At 46.3% G+C, this 26,703-nt stretch overlaps 2 protein-coding genes across 18 annotated transcripts in view; both read left to right on the plus strand.

The window, feature by feature from the left end:
• Positions 1-12,876, plus strand: part of LOC139566465 (mitogen-activated protein kinase kinase kinase kinase 4-like) — a 51,815-nt gene extending 38,939 nt beyond the window's left edge. For 7 of the 13 annotated variants that reach the window (XM_071387656.1, XM_071387657.1, XM_071387660.1 and 4 more), the window contains 14 exons: positions 75-196; positions 309-406; positions 1,194-1,372; positions 1,742-1,853; positions 2,054-2,347; positions 4,026-4,143; positions 4,408-4,578; positions 4,779-4,922; positions 5,109-5,243; positions 5,370-5,470; positions 5,591-5,740; positions 6,707-6,866; positions 10,073-10,212; positions 10,351-12,876. In XM_071387656.1, coding sequence (XP_071243757.1) covers positions 75-196; positions 309-406; positions 1,194-1,372; positions 1,742-1,853; positions 2,054-2,347; positions 4,026-4,143; positions 4,408-4,578; positions 4,779-4,922; positions 5,109-5,243; positions 5,370-5,470; positions 5,591-5,740; positions 6,707-6,866; positions 10,073-10,212; positions 10,351-10,434 — 2,008 coding nt within the window. In that variant the 3' untranslated portion in view covers positions 10,435-12,876. The remainder of the gene's footprint in view (positions 1-74; positions 197-308; positions 407-1,193; positions 1,373-1,741; positions 1,854-2,053; positions 2,348-4,025; positions 4,144-4,407; positions 4,579-4,778; positions 4,923-5,108; positions 5,244-5,369; positions 5,471-5,590; positions 5,741-6,706; positions 6,867-10,072; positions 10,213-10,350) is intronic. The other 6 variants (XM_071387661.1, XM_071387663.1, XM_071387667.1 and 3 more) reach the window with 3 other exon arrangements.
• A 275-nt stretch (positions 12,877-13,151) lies between these two features.
• Positions 13,152-25,847, plus strand: LOC139566240 (probable ribonuclease ZC3H12C). Of its 5 annotated transcripts, XM_071387275.1 has the most exons (7): positions 16,036-16,388; positions 17,781-18,724; positions 20,332-21,205; positions 21,383-21,522; positions 21,620-21,854; positions 22,348-22,454; positions 22,886-25,847. In XM_071387275.1, exons 3-7 carry the CDS (start codon positions 20,430-20,432, stop codon positions 24,328-24,330), a joined length of 2,703 nt encoding a protein of 900 aa, XP_071243376.1. In that variant the 5' UTR covers positions 16,036-16,388; positions 17,781-18,724; positions 20,332-20,429; the 3' UTR covers positions 24,331-25,847. The 5 variants fall into 5 exon arrangements, with proteins under 5 accessions (XP_071243379.1, XP_071243377.1, XP_071243376.1 ...); XM_071387278.1 differs by lacking the exons at positions 16,036-16,388; positions 17,781-18,724 and adding an exon at positions 13,152-13,265; XM_071387276.1 differs by lacking the exons at positions 16,036-16,388; positions 17,781-18,724 and adding an exon at positions 13,276-13,641.
• Positions 25,848-26,703: the final 856 nt, after the last annotated feature.

Here is a 26,703-nt window from a genome sequence, read left to right on the forward strand (position 1 = left end):
AAAGTTGAATTGTTCGCAGGGTGGGTATGGGGAAGTGTGTGTTTTCAATCTCTCCTGTGTTGCGTGTCTTCCAGTAATGCGGAGCCACGTCTGCTGTGGGACCGAGTGGAGAAGCTGGTTCCCAGGCCTGGCAGTGGCAGCTCCTCTGGCTCCTCCAGCTCCCAGGCCGGCTCTGGGGAGAGGTTCAGAGCACGCTGTGAGTAACACACACATACACACAGAATACACACAGCATACTGGATGTACAATACTGCATTTAGTGTCTTGTAGGTCTTCCACTAATGTCATTTTACCATCATCTCCTCCAGCATCGTCTAAGTCTGAGGGCTCCCCACTGCAACGCCCCGACAACGCTGCCAAAAAGCCTGACGACAAGAAGGACTTTGCCCGACCCAACCGGCCAGCCGTAAGTACCTATCTCTTATGACTGTATCCACGTACTGTTTTAGTGGTGGTCCCTGCAACTGGCTGTAAACCAGGCCAGCACTGCAGCCTGCTACAGTAACACAGTGTGGTTGTGTTTCTATGGCTGACTATCCCGTTGTCTTGTCTTCTGGTGTTCCCTATGGGCCATGACACGACAACCTGTGGCATCCCATTACTCCAACGATGTGATTATGGGGGGAATTTGTATAGGGTGACGTGGTAAGCAAGCGTGCATAACAATATGTCATGCTTTGATGCTATGCTTATTTCCACACTGCATGGGCCACCATGAATGCTAAAACGTTTCAGAAGAGGGTTGTCCTGTGAGAAGTTCAGGACCCAATTCCATCGCTCTTCCATTTGCCTCCCAGTCATTGGTCGTCCTCTCCTTGGCTGCCACGTGATTGGCTGCCGATGCACCTCTGACCCGCCCCTCTCCCTGCTGTCTTCTTTCCTCCTGCTGTCTTCTTTCCTCCTGCTGTCTTCTTCTTGCCTCCTGCCTGCGCCGTCCCAATCCAGTTGCTCTTCACCTGGCACATCACAAGTTAACTGTTTTCAACAGCCTGTTGGCTAGCTCTTAACTGAGGTTAATGTTATGGCCTTAATGTATGGGGAATTGATGCTCCCGTGCTCGACCCAGTTCAATCCTTTGACAATGCATCCTCCCTCTGTAAGACTAGTAGTCAGTAATCTGACATGGTTTAAATCAGTGACAACCTTTCGGGAAGGGAGTATTGAAAATATTCAGAGCCTTATTTGACCTCTAGGACCTGACGGCCCTGGCCAAAGAGCTGCGGGCAGTGGAGGATGTGCGTCCCCCCAACAAGGTGACAGACTACTCCTCCTCCAGCGAGGAGTCAGGGACCACCGACGAAGACGATGATGAAGAAGTGGACCAGGACGCAGCAGACGAGTCCACCTCGGGAGCAGAGGATACCAGGGCCGGGTACGTAACAACCCTGACCTCTCAACTCTGACCTGGGCCCGTATTCACAGCGTCTTAATCTGCAATCAGGTTTCCCCACATCCTTGTAATCTCATTCATTATGATCTGAAAGGCAAAACTGATCCTAGATCAGCACAATGACACTTTATGAACTCGAGGCCTTAGTGATACTGCCCTAAAGAAAGGCTTTCAGATGCAGCGGGAGGCACACCTTGATGTTATATTATATCAACATGAAAAGTCGATCAGATAATATATACTATATAGCATAGAAAGACTTGTGAGGTGAGTCATTGAAAAGTGCGATATATAAGTCCCATGTATTATTAATAATTGGAGTTTGAATATGAGACGTATTGTTTACACCAGGAGAGGTCTGAGTAACGGAGAGACTGCATCCCTGAAGACCTTACTGGCCCACGACGACTCAGAGAACGACCTCACCACACCCTCCAAGGATGGCACCTTGGTCATCAGACAGGTAGGACTGCAGAAGACTCTCTGGTTGTTATCATGTCCTCCTCTTTTTCCCCCACCCACCCACTTCCACCCCTGGTTTCAATTGTTATCATCTTCTTTCATTTCCTATGTTGAGTCTTTGTTTGCTGGTAAAGCACACTATCATGTACAGTTACTAGTGGAAAACAACGAGATACAAGTTGAGGTTGTTCTTGGTTACAGAGCGCGGGCGACAAAAAGCGCCCGGCAGTCAATGTCTCTTCATCCTCCTCCGGTCCCAGTGCGGCTCACGGTCAAGCCGTTCAAGCACATACTCCTCCCGGTCCCGGTAACGGTCACCAGGAGAAAAACGGTTTTGCCGGCCGCATTCACCTGCTGCCAGACCTTATTCAGCAGAGCCACCACTCCCCCACCTCTTCCTCATCTTCCATCTCCAACTCCCCCTCCTCCTCCTCCAGCCATGTCAGCCCAGCCATGTCCCCCCAGACCCCCCTGGACAAGCTCACTGCCATCGAGGTATGTCCCCCGTCCCTTAAGCTGGCTACTCTGGTTGTTCAGTCTACTCTGTCCCCTGTTGGCTGGCTACTCTGGTTATTTAGTCTACCCTGTCCCTTAAGCTGGCTACTCTGGTTGTTCAGTCTACTCTGCCCCCTGCTGGCTGACTGACTGAACTGACTAATGATCTCTGGGCTGCTTCACCTTCTGAATATTACTCATAACGCTGCCTCTAACACTAGCGCCACCTAGTGTGGGACCTTAGCAATGAGCAAGTGGCTTTACTAGTCTAGAGAGCGTTTTTAAAACACTTTGCCCAGGTGCAAGCTGGGAGGTGAATTCTATGTAGTCCATCTTGTCATGGGTAAAGAGGTTGTGGAACACCTCATTGGACTTCATCTCCCATCTCTCCACAGCCCTAGTGCTTTGATGCCATTTCACTCTAGCAGTTTAGTAGTAGGCTGCGCCTGGGTGGTAGCTAGCATGCTTGGTGTGCGGTGCTTTTGGACAACCCTAGCCTGTATGGATTTTACTGCCCAACTAAAGGTGTGTGTTAGCATGATAACGCTACTATCATGGAAGACACCAAGACACTGAACAGCACCTCTACCTTTAGCCTAATGATACACTGCTGCATTTTGATGGTGGCGCTTGAGCAAATCTGTGTGCTTTACACTGGCAATTTGACTTTTCATATTTCATCCCGTTTCTCTCTGAATTTCTGTTTCTATCCTGAACACGCCATCTTTATTTCCTTTCCATGTTGGTTCTGCTTTCCTTTTTAAGTCACTGACCTTGTTTTTCATGTCTGCTTCCAACAACAACTGCATGTCAAATCTTCCCATGCGTTTTGTGTGTGTTTTGTTTTTGCCGTCCGTAGAGTAGATGTCATGTTTGATTACTAGATGATGAGAAATGTCCTGATGTACAGTGTATTGTAACAGAACCCAGTTTGTAGATAGTTTTATGAAGCCCTATGGTTTTTAAAGCAGGTCTGAGTGATTCTCAGTTTTAGATTGGCCAAGCCTGCAGGCCCTTCCTATTGTACTGTTAATTGGCTACTATAAATCCTATTCAGCCTTATGTTATTGTAGCCCAGCAATAAACATGTCTTCCATAGAAAGTCATGAGCGCAGTAAAATGGATCCATTGCTGAGTTCAAACCAGACTCACTGCAGCTGCCATAGCTCCCCCTGTTGGGGAAAAAAGTATTCTTCAATACAAACAGATTATACAACAAATAATATTGTAACATTTTACAGTATGAAGCCAAGGAGAAATAGGCTCAGGCAATACTGACAGTGTAGGTTGAGTTACAGGGTGACCAGGTTGAGTTACAGGGTGATGGGGATCCTTTAGGGTGGCAGGTAGCCTAGCCGTTGGGCCAGTAACCAAAAGGTCTCTAGTTCGAATCCCAGAGGCGACATGGTAAAGAATCAGTTGATATGCCCTTGAGCAAGGCAGTTAACTCTAATTTCTCCAGTGTCACAACTAATAATGTCTGACCTAGGCCGTGACCCCACTCTCTGAAGGTGTCCCGGGGGGAGTTGTGATATGCAAAAAACACATTTCCGTTTCACACCTGCATATAATACACACTTAAAACAGGACAAATATAAGCACCCAGCATTCTTATATCTGTCCACTGTTGTGTGTGTGTGTGTGTGTTCTGCTCTCACTCCCGTGCCTTTGTCGCCAGACCCAATCGGCCAGCAACACCATGCAGAAACACAAGTCTTCCTCCTCATTCACCCCCTTCATCGACCCGCGCCTCCTGCAGGTCTCCCCCTCCAGCGGCAGCTCCCTCAACAACATGGGTGAGTCACCTCCTCTTCCTTCTCTACCCTTTTAATGCTGATTTAGGATCAGTTCTCTTTTCTCCAGTCCTCATCTTATCCATTAACAATAGAATCATCTCTGGGTCAGTAACTAGGAGTTAGTATACCCTGAACTATACATAGAACATAAGCAGTGGCTTTGGCACAGGAAGTGTAATACAGAGCATGATCATCAAGGGCTATTAATGACAAAGCAAAGCCCCACCCCTTCTCCCTCTGACCTCTGACCTTTGGTGTCCACAGCGGCCTTCGGGAACGACGGGAGGCTGGTGGACGCCCTGAGGGCTGACCCGTCACGTAAGGGCTCCGTGGTCAATGTGAACCCGGTCAACACACGCCCCCAGAGCGACACGCCTGAGATCCGCAAGTACAAGAAGAGGTTCAACTCTGAGATCCTGTGTGCTGCACTATGGGGTACGTACCTGAGGGAGAGATGGGTGGATGAGTAGAAGGATAGAGTTGATGGATGAATAGATGGATGTGTGATTTACTGATTGGATGGATGAATGGATAGATACAATTGATAGGAAATCCATCATCGGTTTAGTGACAAGCATGGCAGACCTGCCTCCCCCTGGCTTCTGACTGGTGTGTGTGTCCCTGTCCTCTCCCAGGTGTCAACCTGCTGGTGGGGACAGAGAGTGGTCTGATGCTGCTGGACCGTAGCGGTCAGGGGAAGGTCTACCCCCTCATCAGCCGACGGCGCATCCAGCAGATGGACGTCCTGGAGGGACTCAACGTCCTGGTCACTATATCAGGTATGGACCACGGAGGTGCACGGACACACAAATACACACTCTACTGAATTATCTGGTACTCAAACTCATTCTCTCTTGTTTTTCTATCTCACCATCCCTCCCTCTCTAAATCTCTCACACACACACACACACACACACACACACACACACACACACACACACACACACACACACACACACACACAGGGAAGAAGAACAAGTTGCGTGTGTACTACCTGTCCTGGCTGAGGAACAAGATTTTGCACAACGACCCAGAGGTGGAGAAGAAGCAGGGCTGGGTCACTGTAGGAGAGCTGGAGGGCTGCGTACACTACAAAGTCGGTACGTTCCACTCCCCATTTACCATCAGGAATGACACCTTTTCTCTTGTTACAAGGCTGTAGCAGGTCCAAGTCCATTCTTGACGAGCGGTCAGAAATAAAACTTTTTTTTCTTTCTTGATTTCAGTGAAATATGAGAGGATCAAGTTCTTGGTTCTTGCCTTGAAGAACTCTGTGGAGGTCTATGCGTGGGCCCCCAAGCCGTACCACAAGTTCATGGCCTTCAAGGTACAGTAAACTGGCTCAGGCTGCAGTCGGACCACCATGGCATTGGTTTACATTCACATTCCCACTACAAATATGACCTTAAAGGTGCATTATGTCCATTTTAACGTCTTCCTCCTGCAGTCGTTTGGTGACCTGGTGCACAAGCCCCTGCTGGTTGACCTGACGGTGGAGGAGGGCCAGAGGTTAAAGGTAATCTACGGCTCCAGCAACGGCTTCCACGCCGTGGACGTGGACTCTGGGGCGGTTTACGACATCTACCTTCCCACACACGTAAGAGACCCATCCATCTGTCTCATTCCTCTGCTTCCATGGCTGAATCTCAAACCGAACACTTTCACCACTCGATATGCGCGTTCAGGAGCCAATCTCAAATGCTGATTGTCAAGGGCTCCACTGCGCCCTTCGGAAGCCTCTTTGTCCTCCTTTATCCTATGCCGACTCAGCGCCCATGGCACCAACTTCTTCCCATGAATCTTAGCATGTTACCTAGAAACAGTCACTACTTCCTCGTCCTCACATTCTCAGAAAAAGTCAAGATAAATCAATACATTTAATTAATTTTGAAGTTTAATTCCGAGGAGGTCTTAGTGACAGGATTTTACATCTAGCTAAGGAGTTTAGTGTGTTTCTGAAGTTTGTACACAAACTTGTCCATTATTAACTTGCTAGGTAAACCTGAGCCAGTCACTGCTGCGCTGTGCAGGAATAGGGAGATGACGTTTTGTTTTTACTACTTTCTCACTGTATATCGGAGTATGCGTCTGTCTGCTCAAGGTCCCCAGTGCCCGTGTTTCATTGCAAATGAGTCATGCTACAAGACAGGTCGCGGGAGACAATGCTCGCAAATGGATTTGGGTAAGTTGCAGTTGGGACATCTCAAACCGTGTATCGTCTCAATGCTCATTTTGGCCAAAACACTGACAGACTCGAGTGATCACTGTCGAACACAACAGCAAGTGGCCACTCGATAAAGGACTTAGGGGCCAAGTCTTCGGTTTGAGATTCAGCCCATGTATATGGGGGCATATTCATTAGGTCACACTGTATCAAAACATTTTTCAACGGAAAGCGAAAACAAGTCTTTCTTATTGGGCAAGTACAGGTAGTCCCTCATTGTTTCAGTTGATTTTTTTCTTCAGCTAAGTTCTTTATGAATACGACCCGAGACTAACCTTTTTTTCTTTCTCTGTTTGCTCTCTCGCCTCCTTCCTCTCTCTACTCTTCCTCTCCCTTCAGATCCAGACCAATATCCAGTCCCATGCCATCATCATCCTGCCCAACACGGACGGTATTGAGCTGCTGGTGTGTTACGAGGATGAGGGCGTCTACGTCAACACCTACGGACGCATCACCAAAGACGTGGTGCTGCAATGGGGCGAGATGCCTACCTCAGTGGGTACGTAACACTCACACACTGGGACGCACATACAGTGCATTCAGAAAGTATTCAGACCCTTCACTTTTTCCACATTTTGTTACGCTACAGCCTTATTCTAAAATGGGTTAAAATAAATGGACAAGTTCCTCATCAATCTACACATGATACCCTATAATAATGAAAAAGCAAAACAGGTTTTTAGACATTTTTGCAGATTTATTAAAAATAATAAACTGATATCGCATTTTACTTAAGTATTCAGACCCTTTAATCAGTACTTTGTTGAAGCACCTTTGGCAGCGATTACAGCCCAGAGTCTTCTTGGGTATGACGCTACAAGCTTGGCACACCTGTATTTGGGGAGTTTCTCCTATTCTTCTCTGCAGATCCTCATGCTCTGTCAGGTTGGATGGGGAGTGTTGCTGTACAGCCATTTTCAGGTCTCTCCAGTTCAAGTTCAAGTTCAAGTCCGGGCGCTGGCTAGGCCACTCAAGGACATTGAGACATGTCCTGAAGCCACTTCTGCATTGTCTTGGCTGTGTGCTTAGGGTCGTTGTCCTTCGTCCCATTCTGAGGTCCTGAGCACTCTGGAGCAGGTTTGAAACAAGGATCTCTCGGTACATTGCTCTGTTAATCTTTCCCTCGATCCTGACTGGTCTCCCAGTGCCTGCTGCTGAAAAACATCCCCACAGCATGATGCTGCCACCACAATGCTTCACTGTAGGGACGGTGCCAGGTTTCTTCCTGACGTGACGCTTGGCATTCAGGTCAAAGAGTTTAATCTTGGTTTCATCAGACCAGAGAATCTTGTTTCTCATGGTCAGAGTCCTTTAGGTGCCTTTTGGCAAACTCCAAGCAGGCTGTCATGAGCCTTTTACTGAGGAGTGGCTTCCGTCTGGCCACTCTACCACAAAGGCCTGAATGGTGGAGTGCTGCAGAGATGGTTGTCTTTCTGGAAGGCTATCCCATCGCCACAGAGGAACTCTGTCAGAGTCACCATCTGGTTCTTGGTCACCTCCCTGACCAAGGCCCTTCTCCCCCGATTGCTCAGTTTGGCCGGGCAGCCAGCTCTAGGAAGAGTCTTGCTAGTTCCAAACTTCTATTTAAGAATGATGAAGGCCACTGTGTTCTTCAATGCTGCAGAATTTGTTTTGGTAACCTTCCCCAGATCTGTGCCTCGATACAATACTGTCTCGTAGCTCTGTGGACAATTCCTTCAACCTCATGGCTGTGTTTTTGCTCTGACATACACTGTCAACTGTGGGACCTTTATATAGACAGGTGTGTGTTAGAGGTCGACCGATTAATCGGCATGGCTGATTAATTAGGGCCGATTTCAAGTTTTCATAACAATCGGTAATCGGCATTTTTGGACGCCGATTACATTGCACTCCACGAGGAGACTGCGTGGCAGGCTTGACCACCTGTAACACGAGTGCAGCAAGGAGCGAAGGTAAGTTGCAAGCTAGCATTAAACTTATCTTATAAAAAACAATCAATCTTAGCATAATCACTAGTTATCTACACATGGTTGATGATATGACTAGTTTAACTAGCTTGTCCTGCGTTGCAAATAATCAATGCGGTGCCTGTTAATTTATCATCGAATCACAGCCTACTTCGCCAGACGGGGGATGATTTAACAAGCGCATTCGCGAAAAAAGCACTATCGTTTCACCAATGCACCATAAACATCAATCCCTTTCTTAAAATCAATACACAGAAGTATATTTTTTTAAACCTGCATATGTAGTTAAAGGAAATTCATGTTAGCAGGCAATATTAACTAGGGAAATTGTGTCACTTCTCTTGCGTTCTGTGTAAGCAGAGTCAGGGTGTATGCAGCAGTTTGGGCTGCCTGGCTCGTTGCGAACTGTGTGAAGACCATTTCTCCCTAACAAAGACTGTAATTAATTTGCCTGAATTTTACATAATTATGACATGACATTGAAGGTTGTGCAATGTAACAGGAATATTTAGACTTATGGATGCCACCCGTTCGATAAAATACCTTATTTCACTGAAAGAATAAACATTTTGTTTTCGAAATGATAGTTTCCGGATTTGACCATATTAATTAACTAAGGCTCGTATTTCTGTGTGTTATTATGTTATAATTAAGTCTTTGATTTGATAGAGCAGTCTGACTGAGCGGTGGTAGGCAGTAGCAGGCTCGTAAGCATTCATTCAAACAGCACTTTCCTGCGTTTGCCAGCAGCTCTTCGCAATGCTTGAAGCACAGCGCTGTTTATGACTTCAAGCCTATCAACTCCCGAGATTAGGCTGGCAATATAAGTGCCTATAAGAACATCCAATAGTCAAAGGTATATTAAATAAATGGTATAGAGAGAAATAATCCTAGAATTCCTATAATAACTACAACCTAAAACTTCTTAACTGGGAATATTGAAGACTCATGTTAAAAGGAACCACCAGCTTTCAAATGTTCTCATGTTCTGAGCAAGGAACTTAAACCTTAGCGTTTTAACATGGCACATATTGCACTTTTACTTTCTTCTCCAACACTTTGTTTTTGCATTATTTAAACCAAATTGAACATGTTTCATTATTTATTTGAGACTAAATTGATCTTTATTTATTTATTATATTAAGTTATAATAAAAGTGTTCATTCAGTATTGTTGTAATTGTCATTATTACAAATACATATATATAAAAAAAAAAAAAAATGTCCGATTAATCGGTAACTTTTTTGGGTTCTCCAATAATCGGTATCAACGTTGAAAAATCATAATCGGTCGACCTCTAGTGTGTGTGCCTTTCCAAATCATGTCTAATCAATTGAATTTACCACAGGTGGACTCCAAGTTTTAGAAACATCTCAAGGTTGATCAAATGGAAACAGGATGCACCTGAGCTCAATTTTGAGTCTAATACTAAGGTGTCTGAATAATTATGTAAATAACGTATTCATTTTTTTTTTATTAGCAAAAATGTTTAACTTGTTTTAGCTTTTTCATTATGGGGTATTGTCGTTTTTTACAATTTTATTTCAATTTTATAATAAGGCTGTAACGTAACAACATTATGAAAAAGTGAAGGCGTCTGAATACTTTCCGAATGCACTGTACACATGTTTAAGACACACAGGAGTGCCTTGTGGTGAAACTAAGTTTTATACCTTTTAACTTAAGTACATAGTTGTTTTCAATAAACACACACACACACTTTCTTATTAACTTGATTGTCCATCTGTGTGTGTAGCCTACATTAGGTCCAACCAGATCATGGGCTGGGGGGAGAAGGCCATAGAGATCAGGTCTGTGGAGACAGGACACCTGGACGGGGTCTTCATGCACAAGAGAGCCCAGAGACTCAAGTTCCTGTGTGAGAGGAATGACAAGGTAAGTTATGCGTACAACACACACACACACTGCTTACTTGCATAGATGTTCATCAATGTTGATAATGATGCCACTCTCTCTCACACTCTCTCACACACTCTCACTCTCACACTCACTCACTCCGTCTTTGTCCTGCAGGTGTTCTTTGCGTCGGTGCGTTCTGGAGGTTCCAGCCAGGTCTACTTCATGACCCTGGGCCGTACCTCCCTGCTTAGCTGGTAGTGTACACACACACCCAGCAGCATGAAGACAGCACCCCTCAGTTTATTACCACCATAATGATGACTCATGACAATGATTATCTTGAACTTGACGTACAACTGGAGTACCGAGCTTCACTGAGCTCTGAGGCGGCGTGATACCTAAATATCACCTGTTTCAAATAAGAAAAGACAATTGCACGATAAACGGACTGAAATCATGAAGGGGAGGCCTCGGGGTCCCTATAGGCTGATGGGACTGTGTTTGTTTGTGTCAGTTGGTAGTGTTGTCATCATGCCCATTGGCCACTCTGCTCTGACAACAGACGTCATCAGCTTTCCTGGGTTCTTGGCCCCCAAACCCTACTAGAGCCTTCCCTTACCTCCTGCACCAGTGAGAGTAGGGATCTGAGCCCGACTTATTCAAAACACTAGTAGATGTTAATGTGTGTCTATTGGAAGAAAAGAGAGGGGGGATGTATTGTGTGACAGAGGGAGGAAAAGAATGAAAGAGACTGTTGCGGAGGAAGGGAAGCTTATAGCACCAGACAGGTGAAGGGTCATACAGTAGTTTGTTATTGTGTTTAGTCCAGGTTATGTTCAGGTCAACTTCTGTGTTGAGAGTTTCTTAGATCAGTTCCTCTGACTGACATGCCGTTGCATTTTCAAATGGGTCGTGCTTGACATTGAAAATGTAACTTTTGTCTCTTTTTCACTCCGGCCTTCCTCTTGATAAGGGTTCAAACAGGGTTAAAGTATAGAGAGAAGTTTCAACAAAGATGTCGACTTAACCCTTAATAGGACACTGCAACCTTATAGGGGCCTTTCCAGTCCCATATACTCCTGAGGGTCTTTTCCAGCCTCCCTCAACTTTAACGTGTCACATTGCCTCTCCTTGGTCGTGTTGGGCAAACTGTGAATGGGTTGATATGTACAGTAGACTCTAGAGAATGGTCTTGGTCTTGACTTTGACCCACCATTTGGTAGCATGATGACCAGGGTATTCAATGAAACAAGTGTCAAGATGAAATATACCTTAACGATTTGTAGATGAAGCTTTAAAATCCACAACATATCCAAATGTATCAGCAACCACAGGTTCGATTTGTTTGTTTTTCATTTTAATGGGCCCCTCCACTGAATTCAGGTTTGCGTTTGTCGCTACTTGTAAAATCTGTTGTGACAAATGCATTAGGTTTTGCTCATAACTCCTACAGGAAATGTATCAAAATCTGACATTTGAGTGAGATTGAATTATTACATGTAAAAACTATTATGAAGCAGCATGGCCCCCATTTTGATACATTTGTCAAATCGTTGTATTTCCATGTTGGACTCTTTAATACCATCAGACCACCATAGCCTGGTAGCTTCACCCCCTCAGCTTGTCTGCATTATTTTAGTATCTTGACTCTGAGGGCAGAAGGGAACATTTTGTTTTGTACAGTCTGTCCCAGTCCAGGCAGTAGTATGCTATGGATTAAAGCAACACGACAACAACCTGGAAGCTTTTCCAAACCCCAGCAGCTCCTGGTTGTAATTCTTTAGTTTTCCTCTCGTCTCTTGATCCAACTAGTGAAAAATGGGACTGCACTTGTTTGTCCTAATGTTTCCTGGTTAGCCTGGGTGCCAGTCTGAAGCAGCAGCAAGGAGCTCCACTGTCCTTGTCTTCTGAGATAGACTGGCACCCTGGTTAGATTCTTTGTATGTGTGTATGGACAAACTTTTTTTTCAAGAATGGAAATCATAATGTCTCTATGGTCACATGTCCCTCCAATGCTTGACCCTCTTACAGTGGACTGTCACATCCTGTTTGGGTGAGATGATTCCAGGCCTCTCTAAAGAACGCAATGCTGTAAGATTATAGATATGAGATGCTTTCTCATCTGTGAAACGCGGTGCATGCCAAGATGGCATAAGTCACACATTTTAACAGTGTTACAAACCACTACAGAAAGTATCGATTACATTTTTAACTCCTTAGTTTGTTTCTGTCATTTTTATTACCCTTATAATTATGCGGCTGCAGTGGTTTATAAAAGTTAATGCACACATTATGTTAAATGTTTACAGAGGCAATGTTTTGTTAAACCAATGTGCATCAATATAAATATTTATGGTTTATTTTAGGGCAATAATCCCTTTTTTTTTTAGCTTTTGTATCATTTGGAGGTTCATGTACAGGAATAACCCTCGACCTCTGTTCATTCACTTTTCAAAAATGACAAAATTCTGAGTTTAAATCACTGATTTTCCTGCATAACACAGCAGTGTGCCCTTGGCTGTGGCAACGTTGCAGCAACGCTGTGACAAGGTTCTCTGCCGCCCAGGTGCCAGGTGACATGTTTTCCTCAAGTGTTTCTACCATGCTACTCTAATTTATGTCCTCTGTGTATTATGGGAATTGTTGTATTTTCCTCAAGGTCTTTTTTCCATTGAATAAAATCCTAAGTAATTTACTAAATTGTGTGGGGTAGTTTTGTAACCCTTTAACATAAAGCATTCAGTCTTCTCTATTGTGTGAAATAAATGTGGGGCTGTAAACGCATCAAATGTCAAATGAATCTGAGCCTAAGAAACATTATGGAAATATTGTATTTTAAGTGTTCCAAATATGGTAACATTTATACAAACCATGTAAAAGAACCCCAAGTAAATGTTGCATGACATTTCCATAATTTAACCCATTTTAATTAATTTATCTTCAAGTAAAGACTCCTTGTACTTCTGTCAGCTCACCACAAGATGACCCTGTACCACGCACTGCTCCTAGCTCTAGCCTGTCTGCTCTAGCTTCCTCCCAGGCAACTCGAGCCGGATGTTTATGTCAACCATCAGCAGGTGAACTGAAAGGTTTGTTTCACGATAAGACATTTTCACGTTTGGGCCACATACAAGTGCCATAAATTTGGCTAGCCGTTTGTATGTAGCTAGCTTGGACGATGTTACTGGTGGTTCTGACTATCAAGATTTCGGTATGAATTGCACGTCGAACTTCAAAAGGAAGCAGCAATGCTGCAGGCAGTCTAATCCTGTCAACGCTAGCTAACTAGTTAGGTAACCTACAAACGGTATCATTTTGCAGCTGTCAATTATTTTACATTTTAGCTAGCCAACTTTGTGTCGAATGCCACGCCCAGCAGCTGTTGGCACTGTAGACTAGAGCATGTAAGGACCACCAAATAAGTGCTGCTGATTCTAATGTCGCTAACTTGGCTACCTACGACTGGTGAGTGAATTTCTTGTGCTTTTTAAGTTAGACATTTAGCGATCTAGATCACAACAGGCTCCGTGTGTGTTACCCACGCCAGCCTGCACGTGTCCCACTGTCTCCTCTTGTCCATTCAGCTGTAAGAGAGAGGGGCACCTGCACCCCAGACATGAGCATGGAGGCCTCATGAAAGATTTGATTTTTTTTTAAACAGAAGCCACCATTCACAATTGGGTGGGCTGACTGGGGAGTTGTCTGGCCTGGGCAATGGGTTTGCTTGGCCCAACAGCTGGCCTGTCCTATGAGGGGGTCTCCCTTTCTCCTGCCTGCCTCCAGGTCCTCACCCTGGCCCCATGGACCACAGCACTCCTGCTGCTGCTCCTCACCGACCTGGCCCTCTGCCACGGCTGGAGGCAGCCTGTCAATAGCAGCCATTACTGGTCAGTGGTCAAAAGTAACTAAAGGGACAATTTTTTTATTAGGGCAAAATTATTTTCTAAATATTTCCTGAACCTTCCTCCTGTTTTGTGCCTACTGAACATGTGCATGTTGACTGAGATGGCTGGAGGTCAGTGGTGATGTGGCCCTTGTAACTGAAAAGCCAGTGGGGTCAAATAAAAGGTCAGAGAGCACAGTGGCCATAGATGCTATTAAATGACTATTCTAATTCCTAATTCTATGACGGTGGCCATACGGCCCTCTTCTGCTCACTTTGACACTGGTAGCGCAGTGTCTTCTAGTAAAAGTGTCCCCGACTCTCTACTTCACTACTTGTCTTTTTAACCCTAATTTGCATAGTTCAGGCCTATTGTCCTAGGCCTATTACTGTTGAAAAAACATTTGAAACCAAATCTTCATCTAACCTTTGAAACTGTTTGGAGTGCTGTGTTGAAGACGACCTGCCATTTTGAGGAATGCCAGCTATTTGTGGCTGAGAATGCAAATCGGGGTATAGGTGAACTTCCAGCAGTTGTTGCTGCAAAGACACCTGTTTACTTTAAGTCGAGGGGGCAGGTGGTCTCTAAGCCACTGTAACAGTGTGGCTAATGGTCAATGGGCTACTGTGTTATTAGACTATGTTATACAGTATGTTGGGTGGACCGCCAGCAGTTGTCGTAAAGACACCTGTTTACTTTAAGTCGAGGGGGCAGGTGGTCTCTAAGCCACTGTAACAGTGTGGCTAATGGTCAATGGGCTACTGTGTTATTAGACTATGTTATACAGTATGTTGGGTGGACCGCCAGCAGTTGTCGTAAAGACACCTGTTTACTTTAAGCCGAGGGGGCAGATGGTCTCTAAGCCGCTGTAACTGAGAGTGGCTGACAGCTTACGGTCAATGGGCTACTGCAGCGTTCACCAACTGGCGGGTCGAATTTGATTGTATTCAAATGAAAGCGAGGTTTGTAATGATTGTTAAAGTCAAACATATTTGTTTGGACTTCTTGTGCTCAATTTGCAGTCTACAAATGATTTGTAATTATGTTCTGGCCCTCCAACCATCTGCTCCAGAAAACATTGGCCCGTGTCTGAATCTAGTTGATGATCCCTGGTCTACTATGTTATTAGACTGTTATACAGTACCATGGGCCAGCTTTACTCTTTTGCCTCCAGCTCTCCAACATCTGCCCGGGCTACTCTGCTCTCCTCAGCTGCTGTGGTTCTATTACACAGCCAAGGTAATACTGAGTGCTAAAACACAACTCCGATGCGCTCACAGTCCCAACAGTGACTTATGTGAGTGTCAGATAAACAAGTCACAGTTGGGAGCATTTTACTTTTGTTTATAAAGAAAGTTCTGTCCAGTGCCACCAACTCCATTTAAACTTGCCTAAATACATGCAGTGTTTATCCCAACTTAAAGTTCAGGAACTAAACAAATTATTTGTGCTTCCAAGTCATTTCCCTTAAAGTGTGCCGCCTGGAACAATTAAAAAGTGTCCCTTTTCATACTCATTCCAGCCCACCCTACATGCCCATCCTGTCCCCTTTCACCCCACTGCGACTCCCCCCCTCCCCTCTTGCATTCTCTGTAAGGACATGCAGTGCTTTTAACATGATTTACCCCAGTAGAAGTGTGTAACCCTGACCCTCACCCCAACCAAGCCAAAAACAAAGGGGTTAGAGCTGCTGCAGTTCCCCAGCTAGCCAGGTGTTCCTCACCCCAGGCCAGTGTTCTAGTAGCGCTGGCCTCATGTTGCAGCTGCCTGCATGACTCCCTTTGTGTGCCTCTGTTATTGACCATACACCCCCTCTTTGATTCATTGCTCACACAGGGGAAGACCCTTTCAGAGTGACAGGGGCTGTGTGTGTGTGTGTGTGTGTGTGTGTGTGTGTGTGTATATATCTCTGTCTACGCGTGCCTATAGGAGACTGGGTTCATATGCGCCTGCCCGCCTGCGTTTGTGGGTCTCATTGTGAGGTCACTGCACTCCCATTGGTGGAGCCAGGCAGCCAGTGTCTAACCGCGGAATGGTCGACATTGTAGCTCCATCTGTTGAGGCACTCATTGTTCAACCTGCCTGGCTTTCTTGGGAAAAACTGTACCTTATGGTAAACACACTATCCTTGGATTTTGGGTTTGAAGAGTAGGAAGCGTATGGAATGTGAAATACTTTATTTTTTGCTCACATCTGTTGAGCAGGGGGGGGATCTATGAACTTCTAAAAGCTTTCTCTAATGCTGGAATGAACCAAGTTATTTCCTTAAGGCCATTTTACTAAGGAGGTTTGCTTTGTTTGGCCGTTGGATGTTTTACTGAGGTCAGGGTAAGTGGAGATATTAGGCCTAACAATTTAGGCTCTTTCTCATCAAACCATGTCTGTTTCAATGCAGAATTTCAATAGGCTTATGTCTTCTGACAGAATTATAACAGGTTTAAAAAAACAAGTTGCCATGAGCGTTTGTAATGACATCAAATATGTTAGTATTTAGCTGTACCCAATTAGGCCTTTTGTGTTATTTTTCCTTGGAATGTGTAGTGATTTATGTTTGACTAAGGGCATGTCTCTTCACCAGTGGAGTGATCACCTTTGAACACGTTGTCTCCCCGCACCTGTGTGACCGGTTTCTCTTTCTTATAGGGCTCTCACAGGGCTTTGGGGCAATGTCTTTTCACAGCCTCTTTAAGGGACTTGTAGCACGAGAGGGTGTATGTTATGAGACACTGACTGTGCATATGTTTTGTTTCAACATTTAGTTTATTGTGGTTTTACAGTTTAGTGAAAAATACCAAATCGTGTGGAGGCTGTAGCAAGTTATGCAACACTTCTTTCTGAAAATAGTAATCTATTGGGGTAGTCTGAATTTGACCTAGATATACAGTGCCTTCAGAAAGTATTCACGCCCCTTGACTTATTCCACATTTTGTTGTTACAGCCTGAATTAAAAATGGATTAAATATAAACAAATTCTCACCCACCTACACACAATATCCCATAATGACAAAGTGAAAACCAGTTTCTAGAAATGTTTGCACTTTTATTGAAAATGAAGTACAGAAATCAAATTTACGTAAATGTTTACACCCCTGAGTCAGTACTTTGTAGAAGCACGTTTGGCAGCGATTACAGCTGTGAGTCTTTCTCTTACAGCTTTACACACCTGGATTGCGCAACATTTCCCCATTTAATTCTTTAATCATTGCTAGACAACCCTTTTCAGGTCTTGCCATAGATTTTCAAATAGATTTAAGTCAAAACTGTAACTCGGCCACTCAGGAACATTCACTGTCTTCTTGGTAAGCAAATCCAGTGTAGATTTGGCCTTGTGTTTTAAGTTATTATTCTGTACAGGCTTTCTTCTCTTCACTCTGTCATTTAGGTTATTGTGGAGTATAGTTGTTTCCTCTTACTTTCTCTGACGGAATAATCTCTCCGAAAGTGAATGAGAATCAAACTAAGCTTCATGTCCGTGTTTTAAGCCTCGTTCTGAATTCTAAGAGACTATTGGAGACTTGGCCAGTTTGATAATAGTTTGGTTTTAAAAGGTAAATTATTTGTTAATTCCTTTGCTTCAAAATACTTTTGGACGAACATTACTGGAAAAACTGTCTCACTGAGATGAAGGTACTAGAAACATTGTCACTGGCTGGGTGGTGGCGTATGAGTGATGTGTTGCTGATGAGATGGGGAAGAGACAATGTCGTGTTTTTTTTTTAGGATGAAGAAGAGAAGGTTCTCCCTTTTAGTGTCACGTGACTCTGTCTGGCGGGGCGGACGCAGCGGGCTCCATGGAGCGTGCTACACGGAGAGGGGGAGGACCAGAAGTTGCTCTCGTTCCCCTGCGGTTCCAGAAGACATCTGTTGCCCTGGCTAATGGCAGTAAAGCCTTCAGCCCCCTCCATCCCTCCCAGCCAGTGCTGAACAGGGCCAACCCTTCCTTTTCTTTGGAAATAATTCAACTCTGCAGACAGCCACCCCCCTCTTCACAATCAATACCAGAACCAAGGAGGGAAAATCCAGACCCCCCCCCCATCTCACACACCGCTGCCCCCCCAGCCCAAAGCCCTGTGTTACATATTCATTAGCCTACCGCTTCAGTGCTTCAATCAATGAATGCACCGCCAATACTAGGAGGGACTCTGGGCTGATGTTTGAAAGATGCTATCGAATGAAACGGCAGTTGAGCCTGGCGGCTGTCCAACAAGGCATGACATCATAGTCCACACAGCTTGATAGTTATGCTGTCACTGATAATGAGCTACGTTCTTCAAAGGAAAAGGTTGTAGGCTACATGACAAAAGATTTCTGTAACTGCTTTTTGGTTTCTAGCCGACATTGTATTATCTGCATGTCTGAAGCAGCTTCTGTGAGCCTCTGGGGTTTGTGGCCAAAGTCTTTTTCAAATCTCTGCCGTCTGTTTCTCTCCTTAACTGGTAGCTGGGTCATATTGAGTGCCTGCGAGAACACACGTTGAAAGATGCTGAGCGAAGGCCTCAGAGCAGGGCGGACACCCTCCACTGCATGTTCTGCATCCCATCAGGAGGACTGTTGCTTCGAGAGGCTCGTCACCTAGACAACACAACCCAGTCCCCTTCTGTGTGTGCGGCTGTGGACAGGCGGCGGGTGCTCAGAGCATCAACCCGACAATGGCTGCAGCGGAGGTGACCCCGAGTGCAACTGGCAGTTGTATTGTTGGGGAACGTCAGTCAGGCACACTTAAGTGGCCCCTCTTCCCCGGGTCTTCCTTTGTGCACAAAGGACAGAATTATTCCAGCTCTGTCTTTTTAAGGGACATTCTTTCAACCGCTGCAGCCTAGCAACCCTGGGTCATGTTGCTAAGCAGCCCTCTTTCATGTAATGCACACACTCCCATCCTCCCACCCCACCATGACACCTTTAAATGTATGTTACATTTTAGCAGACATGAAAACATGTGGATGAGGTTTTAGGTAATCTTTAAAAGGCTACAGGCTGCAGACTCAACAGATGTATCTGCTAACGTGATGATGCCCTGTAACCACATTGTTGCACAGTTATGGCTAAATGATGATGCTGTGGGCTATACACTGACTGTTATTTCTTGTGATATTATAATATCCAGTTGTTTATATAGTGCCCATCCGGGTTGGGGTCTTCAAATCCATTTCACAATACAAGAGATCTATTGAAACCTCTCTTCAAGAATTGAAAAGGGCCATTTATTTTAAGTGAGGATTTTTCCATTGAATTGGTATTTCAATGCTGAAATGACTCCTGAAATGACTGGATTGAAATGGAAACTACCCCAAGTACCATGGTGCCCTATCTTTGAGGAACATACCTAATATTTCCTCATTGCAACTTGCAAGTGATCAAATTCTGCCACCCTATTGGTTACCATTGAGGCCTGAGTGTCTCTCTTGATTTACTTCCTGTTCCTTTAGTGTTCAAACGAGTGACTCTTCCTCAGGGGAGGAACCATATGCTCCTGAAGCACGGGGGGAGTCAGGCCTTAGCCCAACAAACAACGGCTATTTGTGTTTAAACAGAGCATCCTCTGTTCCCCTTGAGATTGATGTGTTGTGACGTGGGCTGGGTGAGAGGCGGCACGCCGTGGCTGGCCCCTCTAAAAGAGCGGGAACCCCTTAATTAGGACAGGGCACCCCCAGGAACGCACCCCTCTTTGTCTCAGCCAATCTGTGCCCTGCTGGGGAGCTCGGCTCAGGTCAGCTAGTCACATCCAACAACCAAATTAGGTTCAGTGTTTGAGTAGCATAGACATGGTCTTATTTTACTAAAAAAACATACAATAGTTCCCATATGTTTCCTAAGACAGCAGTCTGTCGCAGAGCATATGTCAAGTTCTGTATTTATTGCAGTACAATTTGTCCAAAAGTGTCAAATATTGGTTTATTGAGGATCATTCGTTTGGTATATTCTATTATTCTGTCTCTCTCTCTCGGGTGAAGCTCACAGCTCCGTCTACCTATCCTCACTAAAACCAAGAAATGAATCTCCCAGGTGTTGATAGTCAAGTCCGTTGAAGTTTCTCATCAGGTTACTGACACCAGAGGTGTGTAGGAGATGTATGTCTCGTGAGATCCGAACTTTAACGAGACATTTTATGAGCATGGATTCCCTCCTATTGTTTTTGGTCTGAAGTCAAGCCTTGTCTAATGGATCTCAGTTCGTCCTTGGGCTTTACTCACTGAAATACTCTTCCAATCGTTTTGAACCATCCATTTAACTCGCTCTTTTACATCTCTCTCTTTCTCTCTCTCTCTCTCAGGCGCTCATGCCATGGACACGGTAAGACGGGGGTAGAAGTGGTGGGAGTGGTCCTCCGGGTCAGGCCTCAGCCCAGAGCTGGATGTTTGTGACAGATTCATGGGCCTGAAGGACCATCCGGAGGAGGATGGAGCAGGCCTTATCCTTGACCTGGGGCTGGATTTAGAGTACCTCCACATCGAAGGCTCCGTCAGCAGGCAGGCTGGCGCCGATACAGGGCCCAGTATGGAGCGGGGAGAGGAGGAGGAAGAGGCCTGCAAGGGCAGTGGCAGTTGCAGCTTGTCCACGCCTGGGGGGAAGGAGGGGGAGGTGGTGGGGGAGGAGAGTGCTGGGTTCGACAGTGACCCGGAGCCAGCCCGAAACAGCACCGGTTCTAACCCGGCTGGAAGAGTGTCCGTATCTGAGCTAGATGGAGTGCCTGTTCCCAACACCCACCAACCTCTGTGCAGGACTCCCTGTGTGGACCTGGGGTCCGAGGGGCCTCCTGACCCTCCGTCGGGGGAGCCTTCATCCGGGGAAGCCCTGAGGGAGTACCAGTCCAAGCTGGAGTTTGCTCTGAAGCTGGGCTACACCGAGGAGCTGGTGCGGCTGGTGCTGGCCAAGCTGGGGCCGTACACACTCATCAACGACATACTGGGAGAGCTGGTCAAACTGGGCCGTAAGGTCGAGACAAACCAACAGCTGACTGGGTCCACGGCTTCACAGACCGCCCCCTCCACCTGCTCCTCCTCTTCCTCCTCTTCTTCCTGTGGGTATGTGGAGGCAGTGGAGGCGCAGCAGGGGAGGACAGACTCCCCTTATCAGACAGACCTCCTCCTGGGGGACAAGGACAACCTGCGGCCCGTCGTCCTGGACGGTAGCAACGTGGCAATGAGGTGAGGGTCTATGAACCATAGACGGTCATCTTGATTACAGAAAACGCACAATGGCTATTTCCTCCATTGTAGCCCGTTGTAAAGGTAGTTGGGTAATTGTTGTCAAAGTCACCTACATATTGTTGATATGATGTTAGAGCCTGTAAGGTAGTTAACGTCTGTCTCCATCTCTGGTAGCCACGGCAATAAAGAGGTGTTCTCCTGCTACGGCATCCAGCTGGCTGTTGATTGGTTCCTGGAGCGAGGTCACCGTGACATCACTGTGTTTGTGCCGTCCTGGAAGAAAGAGCAGTCCCGCCCTGACGCCCTCATCACAGGTAAACACAAACACACCTGAGAGTTCACATACATATGTCAGATGGGCCTCAGTGCTTACTGGATTACACGGTTCTCCAATTCTCTCCATCTCTCTAGACCAGGATATCTTACGTCGTCTGGAGAAGGACAAGATCTTGGTGTTCACTCCGTCTCGTCGGGTCCAGGGTCGCCGGGTGGTCTGCTATGACGACCGTTTCATCGTCAAGCTGGCCTACGAGTCCGACGGCATCATCGTCTCCAACGACAACTACCGCGACCTGGCCAGTGAGAAGCCAGAGTGGAAGAAGTTAATTGACGAGCGGCTGCTCATGTACTCGTTTGTCAACGACAAGTAAGGAAGGAGTGATACGGCTCCGGCTTAGTGTCCATCTTCTTTAGCCTAGAAGTGGTATGATGTTCATTATGTTAATACTTGGCTGTATAGGATTAAGTATGTTAATATGGTAATAATCTCTCTCCACTCCTTTCTCCCTCCCTCGCTCCTCCCCTCCCTCGTTCTCTCTCTCCCCTCCCTCGTTCTCTCTCACCCCTCCCTCGCTCTCTCCTCCCCTCCCTCGCTCTCTCTCCTCGCTCTCTCTCCTCCCCTCCCTCGCTCTCTCTCTCCTCGCTCTCTCTCCTCCCCTCCCTCGCTCTCTCTCCTTGCTCTCTCTCCTCGTCTCCCTCTCTCTCCTCCCCTCCCTCGCTCTCTCCCTCCCTCCCTCGCTCTCTCTCCTCTCCTCCCTCGCTCTCTCCTCTCCTCCCATGCTCTCTCTCCTCCCTCGCTTTCTCTCCTCTCCTCCCTCGCTCTCGCTCCTCCCTCTCTCTCACTCTCCCCTCCCTCCCAGGTTCATGCCTCCTGATGACCCTCTAGGTCGTCATGGTCCCAGTCTGGAGAACTTCCTGAGGAAACGTCCCATCATGCCAGAGCACAAGAAGCAGCCCTGTCCTTACGGTGGGCCCCGCCATTATTATTAACTCTTTAATATGTTTATCACTTGACCTCCACCATGTCCATGACTTCTCCCAGTGTTATAATGTGAATGAATCATTTCTTCATCAGCTGGATGACTTCCAGCTACTGGTGCTGAAGATGCATTGGGTTGCTACTTTCTAAGTGAACCACTGCCGCATCATGGCAGCAGGTTAGCCTAGTGGTTAGAGTGTTGGACTAGTAACCGAAAGGTTGCAAGTTCGAATACCCGAGCTGACAAGGTACAAATCTGTCGTTCTGCCCCTGAACAAGGCACTGTTCCTAGGCCGTCATTGAAAATAAGAATTTGTTCTTAACTGACTTGCCTAGTTAAATAAAGGTAAAATTAAATTAAAAATCATCACTAGCCTGTGTGCTAACCAGTTCCCTATCCTTTCTCCCCCTTTCTTTAGGCAAGAAGTGCACTTACGGCCACAAGTGTAAGTACTACCACCCGGAGAGGAGTGCCCAGTGCCAGCGCTCGGTGGCAGACGAGCTGCGTGCCAGCGCCAAGACCTCTGCCACCTCTACTAGCGCCAAGGGCCAGGCTGGCGAGGCCGGGCTGGTGAAGAGCCACAGCGTGCCCAACAATGTAGCGATGGGTACCAAAAGAGGTTCTGCCCCCAAAAGGCAGTGTGACCCCAGCATCCGGGCGCTGTCCTACGGCGAGGCAGAGGGCAAGCTGAGACACGCTGAGAAAAGCAACAGCCTCAGTAGTAGTAGTGGGAGTAGTTTTTGTAGTGGGAGTGTTACTCTGTCCCCTGCCCCTGGAGGACCCCCCTCTGCCCTCAGCGACCCCCAGGAACAGCCACCGAGCCTGGGCAGGGACACACCCTACATGACCCTGCCGTACCCCCACCCTGACCCCTACTCCTCCAGCTGTGACCCTCCAGATCTGAGCTACTACTCAGTGACGCCGGCCCACTCTGGCCTGGCAGCACGGAGGAGTCCGGAGTCCCGCTTCCCGCTGGACACGGACCTGCGTCTGCTGGGCTCGTCAGACTGTGGCAGCAGCGGATGTGACTCGTACGGAGAGAGAGCCTCCTGTCTGTGCTGCCCCGGCCCTCTGCTGGACAAATACATCCACCATCAGCATCATCAGCACCATCAACACAACCGCCTATACTCTCAACACTCTGCCCCCCTGCTCGAGCCACACCACCCCCACCCCTCCCCCCACACCCACACCTCTGTCCTCTATGGCTATCACCAGAGCCTGGCACGGGGCCACAGCTTCCCTCACGACGAGCCCCCTGACCCCCACCTGAAGCGCCCTCTGTACCCCCTCCCGCACCAGGCCGTAGGCGCCCGCTCCAGCTGCCCTGGAGACTACCCCTCTGTGTCCCAGTCCGGCCCCTACCCTGCTGGCTCCCCTCTGGGCCGCTGCCTGGCCAACACGCGGCTGGAGACGCTGTCAGACTCCCGGCTGTACGAACGCTCCCTGCTGCCCCCCAGGAAAGCCTTCTCCTGGGATCCCTACTCCAGCCAACCCCCTCAGTCCCGCTATGAGACTTACCAGAGTCTACCGGAGACCCACGATGTAGGCTGGGGACACACATCTCCATGGGGACAGACCACACACTCTTACCACCCACCCTACCCCCCTCACCCCTCTCAGCCCCCTCACCCATCCCATGCCCCTCAGCCATCCCACCCGTCCATGCCCCCCCACCACATGCACCAGGAGCCCCCCGCCCTGAGCCGGTACGGGGAGGTGCGGGGGAAGGTCTACCTCAACCTGTGTAACATCTTCCCCTCTGAGCTGGTGGGCCGGGTTATGGGGAGGAACCCCCATGTGACGGACGCCCAGCAGCTAGCTGCCGCCATCTTGGCTGAGAAGTCCCAGTCCGGCTACTGAGTCCAGCTAGCCTACTACTCTCTCCCTATTCATAACAACAGTTAGTTGTAGTTTTGACAATATAAGGGTTTGACTGTACATTTGTTTGTGGATAACTTAGTGTTAATCATGTGCAGGTGAGGATATGCGTTGATTTCCAAGTCACTTTTTCCTCCGCTGTTTGAAACATTTTAGAAATAACTGGAATCCGAGGGATCTGATTATATGCCTAATCTTACTTCTATTCTATATTTTCTACTCCATTTGGAAACATTCACCCCCAAATTGACCACCATTTATCAACAGAATCTTGGTTGTTGGGGATGTGTATATCTTCTGTGTTCAATCGGTCTAATTGATTTGTTTCTCTGTTTTTCAGTGCTGTGTGTTTTGTTTGTGCCTGTTGTTGTGATAGTAGGTGGCTGAGTTAGTCTTCTGAGTTGAGAGAATGTCTTGCAGTAGTTGTAGAGACGGGCACGTTCGTCGACCTTGTCTTAGTTTTAGTAAGGGACGTCTCTGGCCCCTCGTTTTGGCTCCAAGCCTGCAGCTGCTACAGACACGGTAGACTCGAGCTCAAATCCCAAGTCAATTCCCTTTGGCTGTTTTCCCTGAAGACCTATCCAAATGGCTCAGAGCACTTGGCTTGATGTTGACAATCTGTTACAGTTACCGGCACAATCCCTGGTAGACAGAAAGCCTTTCTTTGTTGATACAAATTGTATCGTTCATTTAGGATTATATACCTGTATATATATCCGTAGGTGTGTAATCGATTCATGAAAAGCTGTTTATATATAGCTGGTGCATTTTAAACTATAATACTGTATGAGATATTCCAGGCAACATTTGATTGTTTTTAGACATGGTTTGTTTAGAAGTATTAATCAAATTAGATACATGAAAAAAGGTGAGGTATTCTGACTTTTTGGGATGGAGAATAGCCTAGGCTGGGTTGAACCCAAGTGGCCAGCTAGGTGAAATGAAATATGCGTGGGTCGGTAAAAAAATATTAATTTTGTTTTGTAACGAAAAACCTCTCTGGCACCGTGTGTCAGTGAGGGCCCGGACGTGGGCAAAAAGTAATGCCTTTACACGGCATTGTGCTAATGACACATCAAATACTCTGAACCATGTTCAGCAAACTGTTATGCATGTTTTGGTGACACTTTATTTTAATCGACCGTAATAAACCATTGAAGTCATTTATAAAGTGTGTTCACCATTTAATAATCATTTTCCCCACATTTATAACCAATTTACTAAACATTAGTTGTCTTTTTGCAGCCCCTAATCTAAAGTGAGTGCTATTTATACTTTATAATGTTTTGAGTGACCAGTGTAATTTCTCCCAAAAAGATGGGTTTGACATTGATAGACATTTCAGCAGTACCTGGTAAAATAAACTGACAGCACAGGATATATATACATTTGTGTATGAACTATGATTAATAAATGGTATGTACTGTTTGTAAACGCCATATAATTAACTTAGTTTATTACGGACCCTTAAAATAAAGCGTCAGCCATGTTTTCTTCAAGTGTTCTTGTATCATATTTTCTTTGTGCTTGATTTATCAGTTCTGTTGTATTATATTTGCTTGACAACTTCGTGCCTATCAAATATAGTATTGGCTTTGTATTCTTCATTAACAATTGGTTGTCCTTGTTTTGTTGGAAATGCAGTCTTAACTCTCATTTCGACAGAATTTCATGTACTTGGAATAACATTTACTATATTACAGATTGGAGTTTTCCTTTGATCTAATTCTGAGGGCAGAAAAATGTGATTTGTTAAGTTTAGGGTTGGGTTAAAACGCTTGTTTTTTCACATATTTAAAGCTGTTCATTTAGACTTATGTTGGAAAAGAAAAGTATCATTGGGATTTGAGCTGGCAACCCTGTGTGTGACGCCCTTTAACCACCCACAAGGCCTTTTATTTGACTCACCTGCATACTCTGCCCACGGACTGACAGGGTTTCATCCAGAGATAGAGGACTCTAGTGCCCAAAAGCATGTTTTAGCATGGGCAGCGCCTTTGAGGTCTTTCAACGAGTTTGAAGAAGTCAGCTGGGTGGGACTTCCTATGGGTTTAGGAAGGATCACATAATTCCATCCAGGTCGTCAGGAGGGGTCAACCAATGAATTATACTTGTGAGGAAACATATCACCAACCATGGCTTTATGCCATTTCAAAACACACTCTAGGTGGCAGTGTGCACCCTAGAAGAAAATGGACTACTTCAAAATGGAGACGGCCACAATGACGCTGCCCGTGAGCTGACGCCATAACGGGAAAGATGCAATGTCTATGGTTTCATTCTGCCCTCGATGCCAAGCTGTTTGAACAAGTTCAAATAAAGAAAAACACCAATGAGCCAAACATTTGATGTGCA

Source organism: Salvelinus alpinus, chromosome 38 (genome assembly GCF_045679555.1).
Source record: "Salvelinus alpinus chromosome 38, SLU_Salpinus.1, whole genome shotgun sequence".
Classification (NCBI taxonomy): domain Eukaryota; kingdom Metazoa; phylum Chordata; class Actinopteri; order Salmoniformes; family Salmonidae; genus Salvelinus; species Salvelinus alpinus.

Excerpts from the sequence above, each read along its gene's own strand:
- LOC139566240 (XM_071387278.1), top strand. The coding sequence starts at position 20,430 with ATGGGCCTGAAGGACCATCCGGAGGAGGATGGAGCAGGCCTTATCCTT. Across the intron at positions 21,855-22,347 it reads TACTCGTTTGTCAACGACAA|GTTCATGCCTCCTGATGACC; the intron begins GTAAGGAAGGAG and ends CCTCCCTCCCAG. Across the intron at positions 22,455-22,885 it reads GAAGCAGCCCTGTCCTTACG|GCAAGAAGTGCACTTACGGC; the intron begins GTGGGCCCCGCC and ends CCCTTTCTTTAG.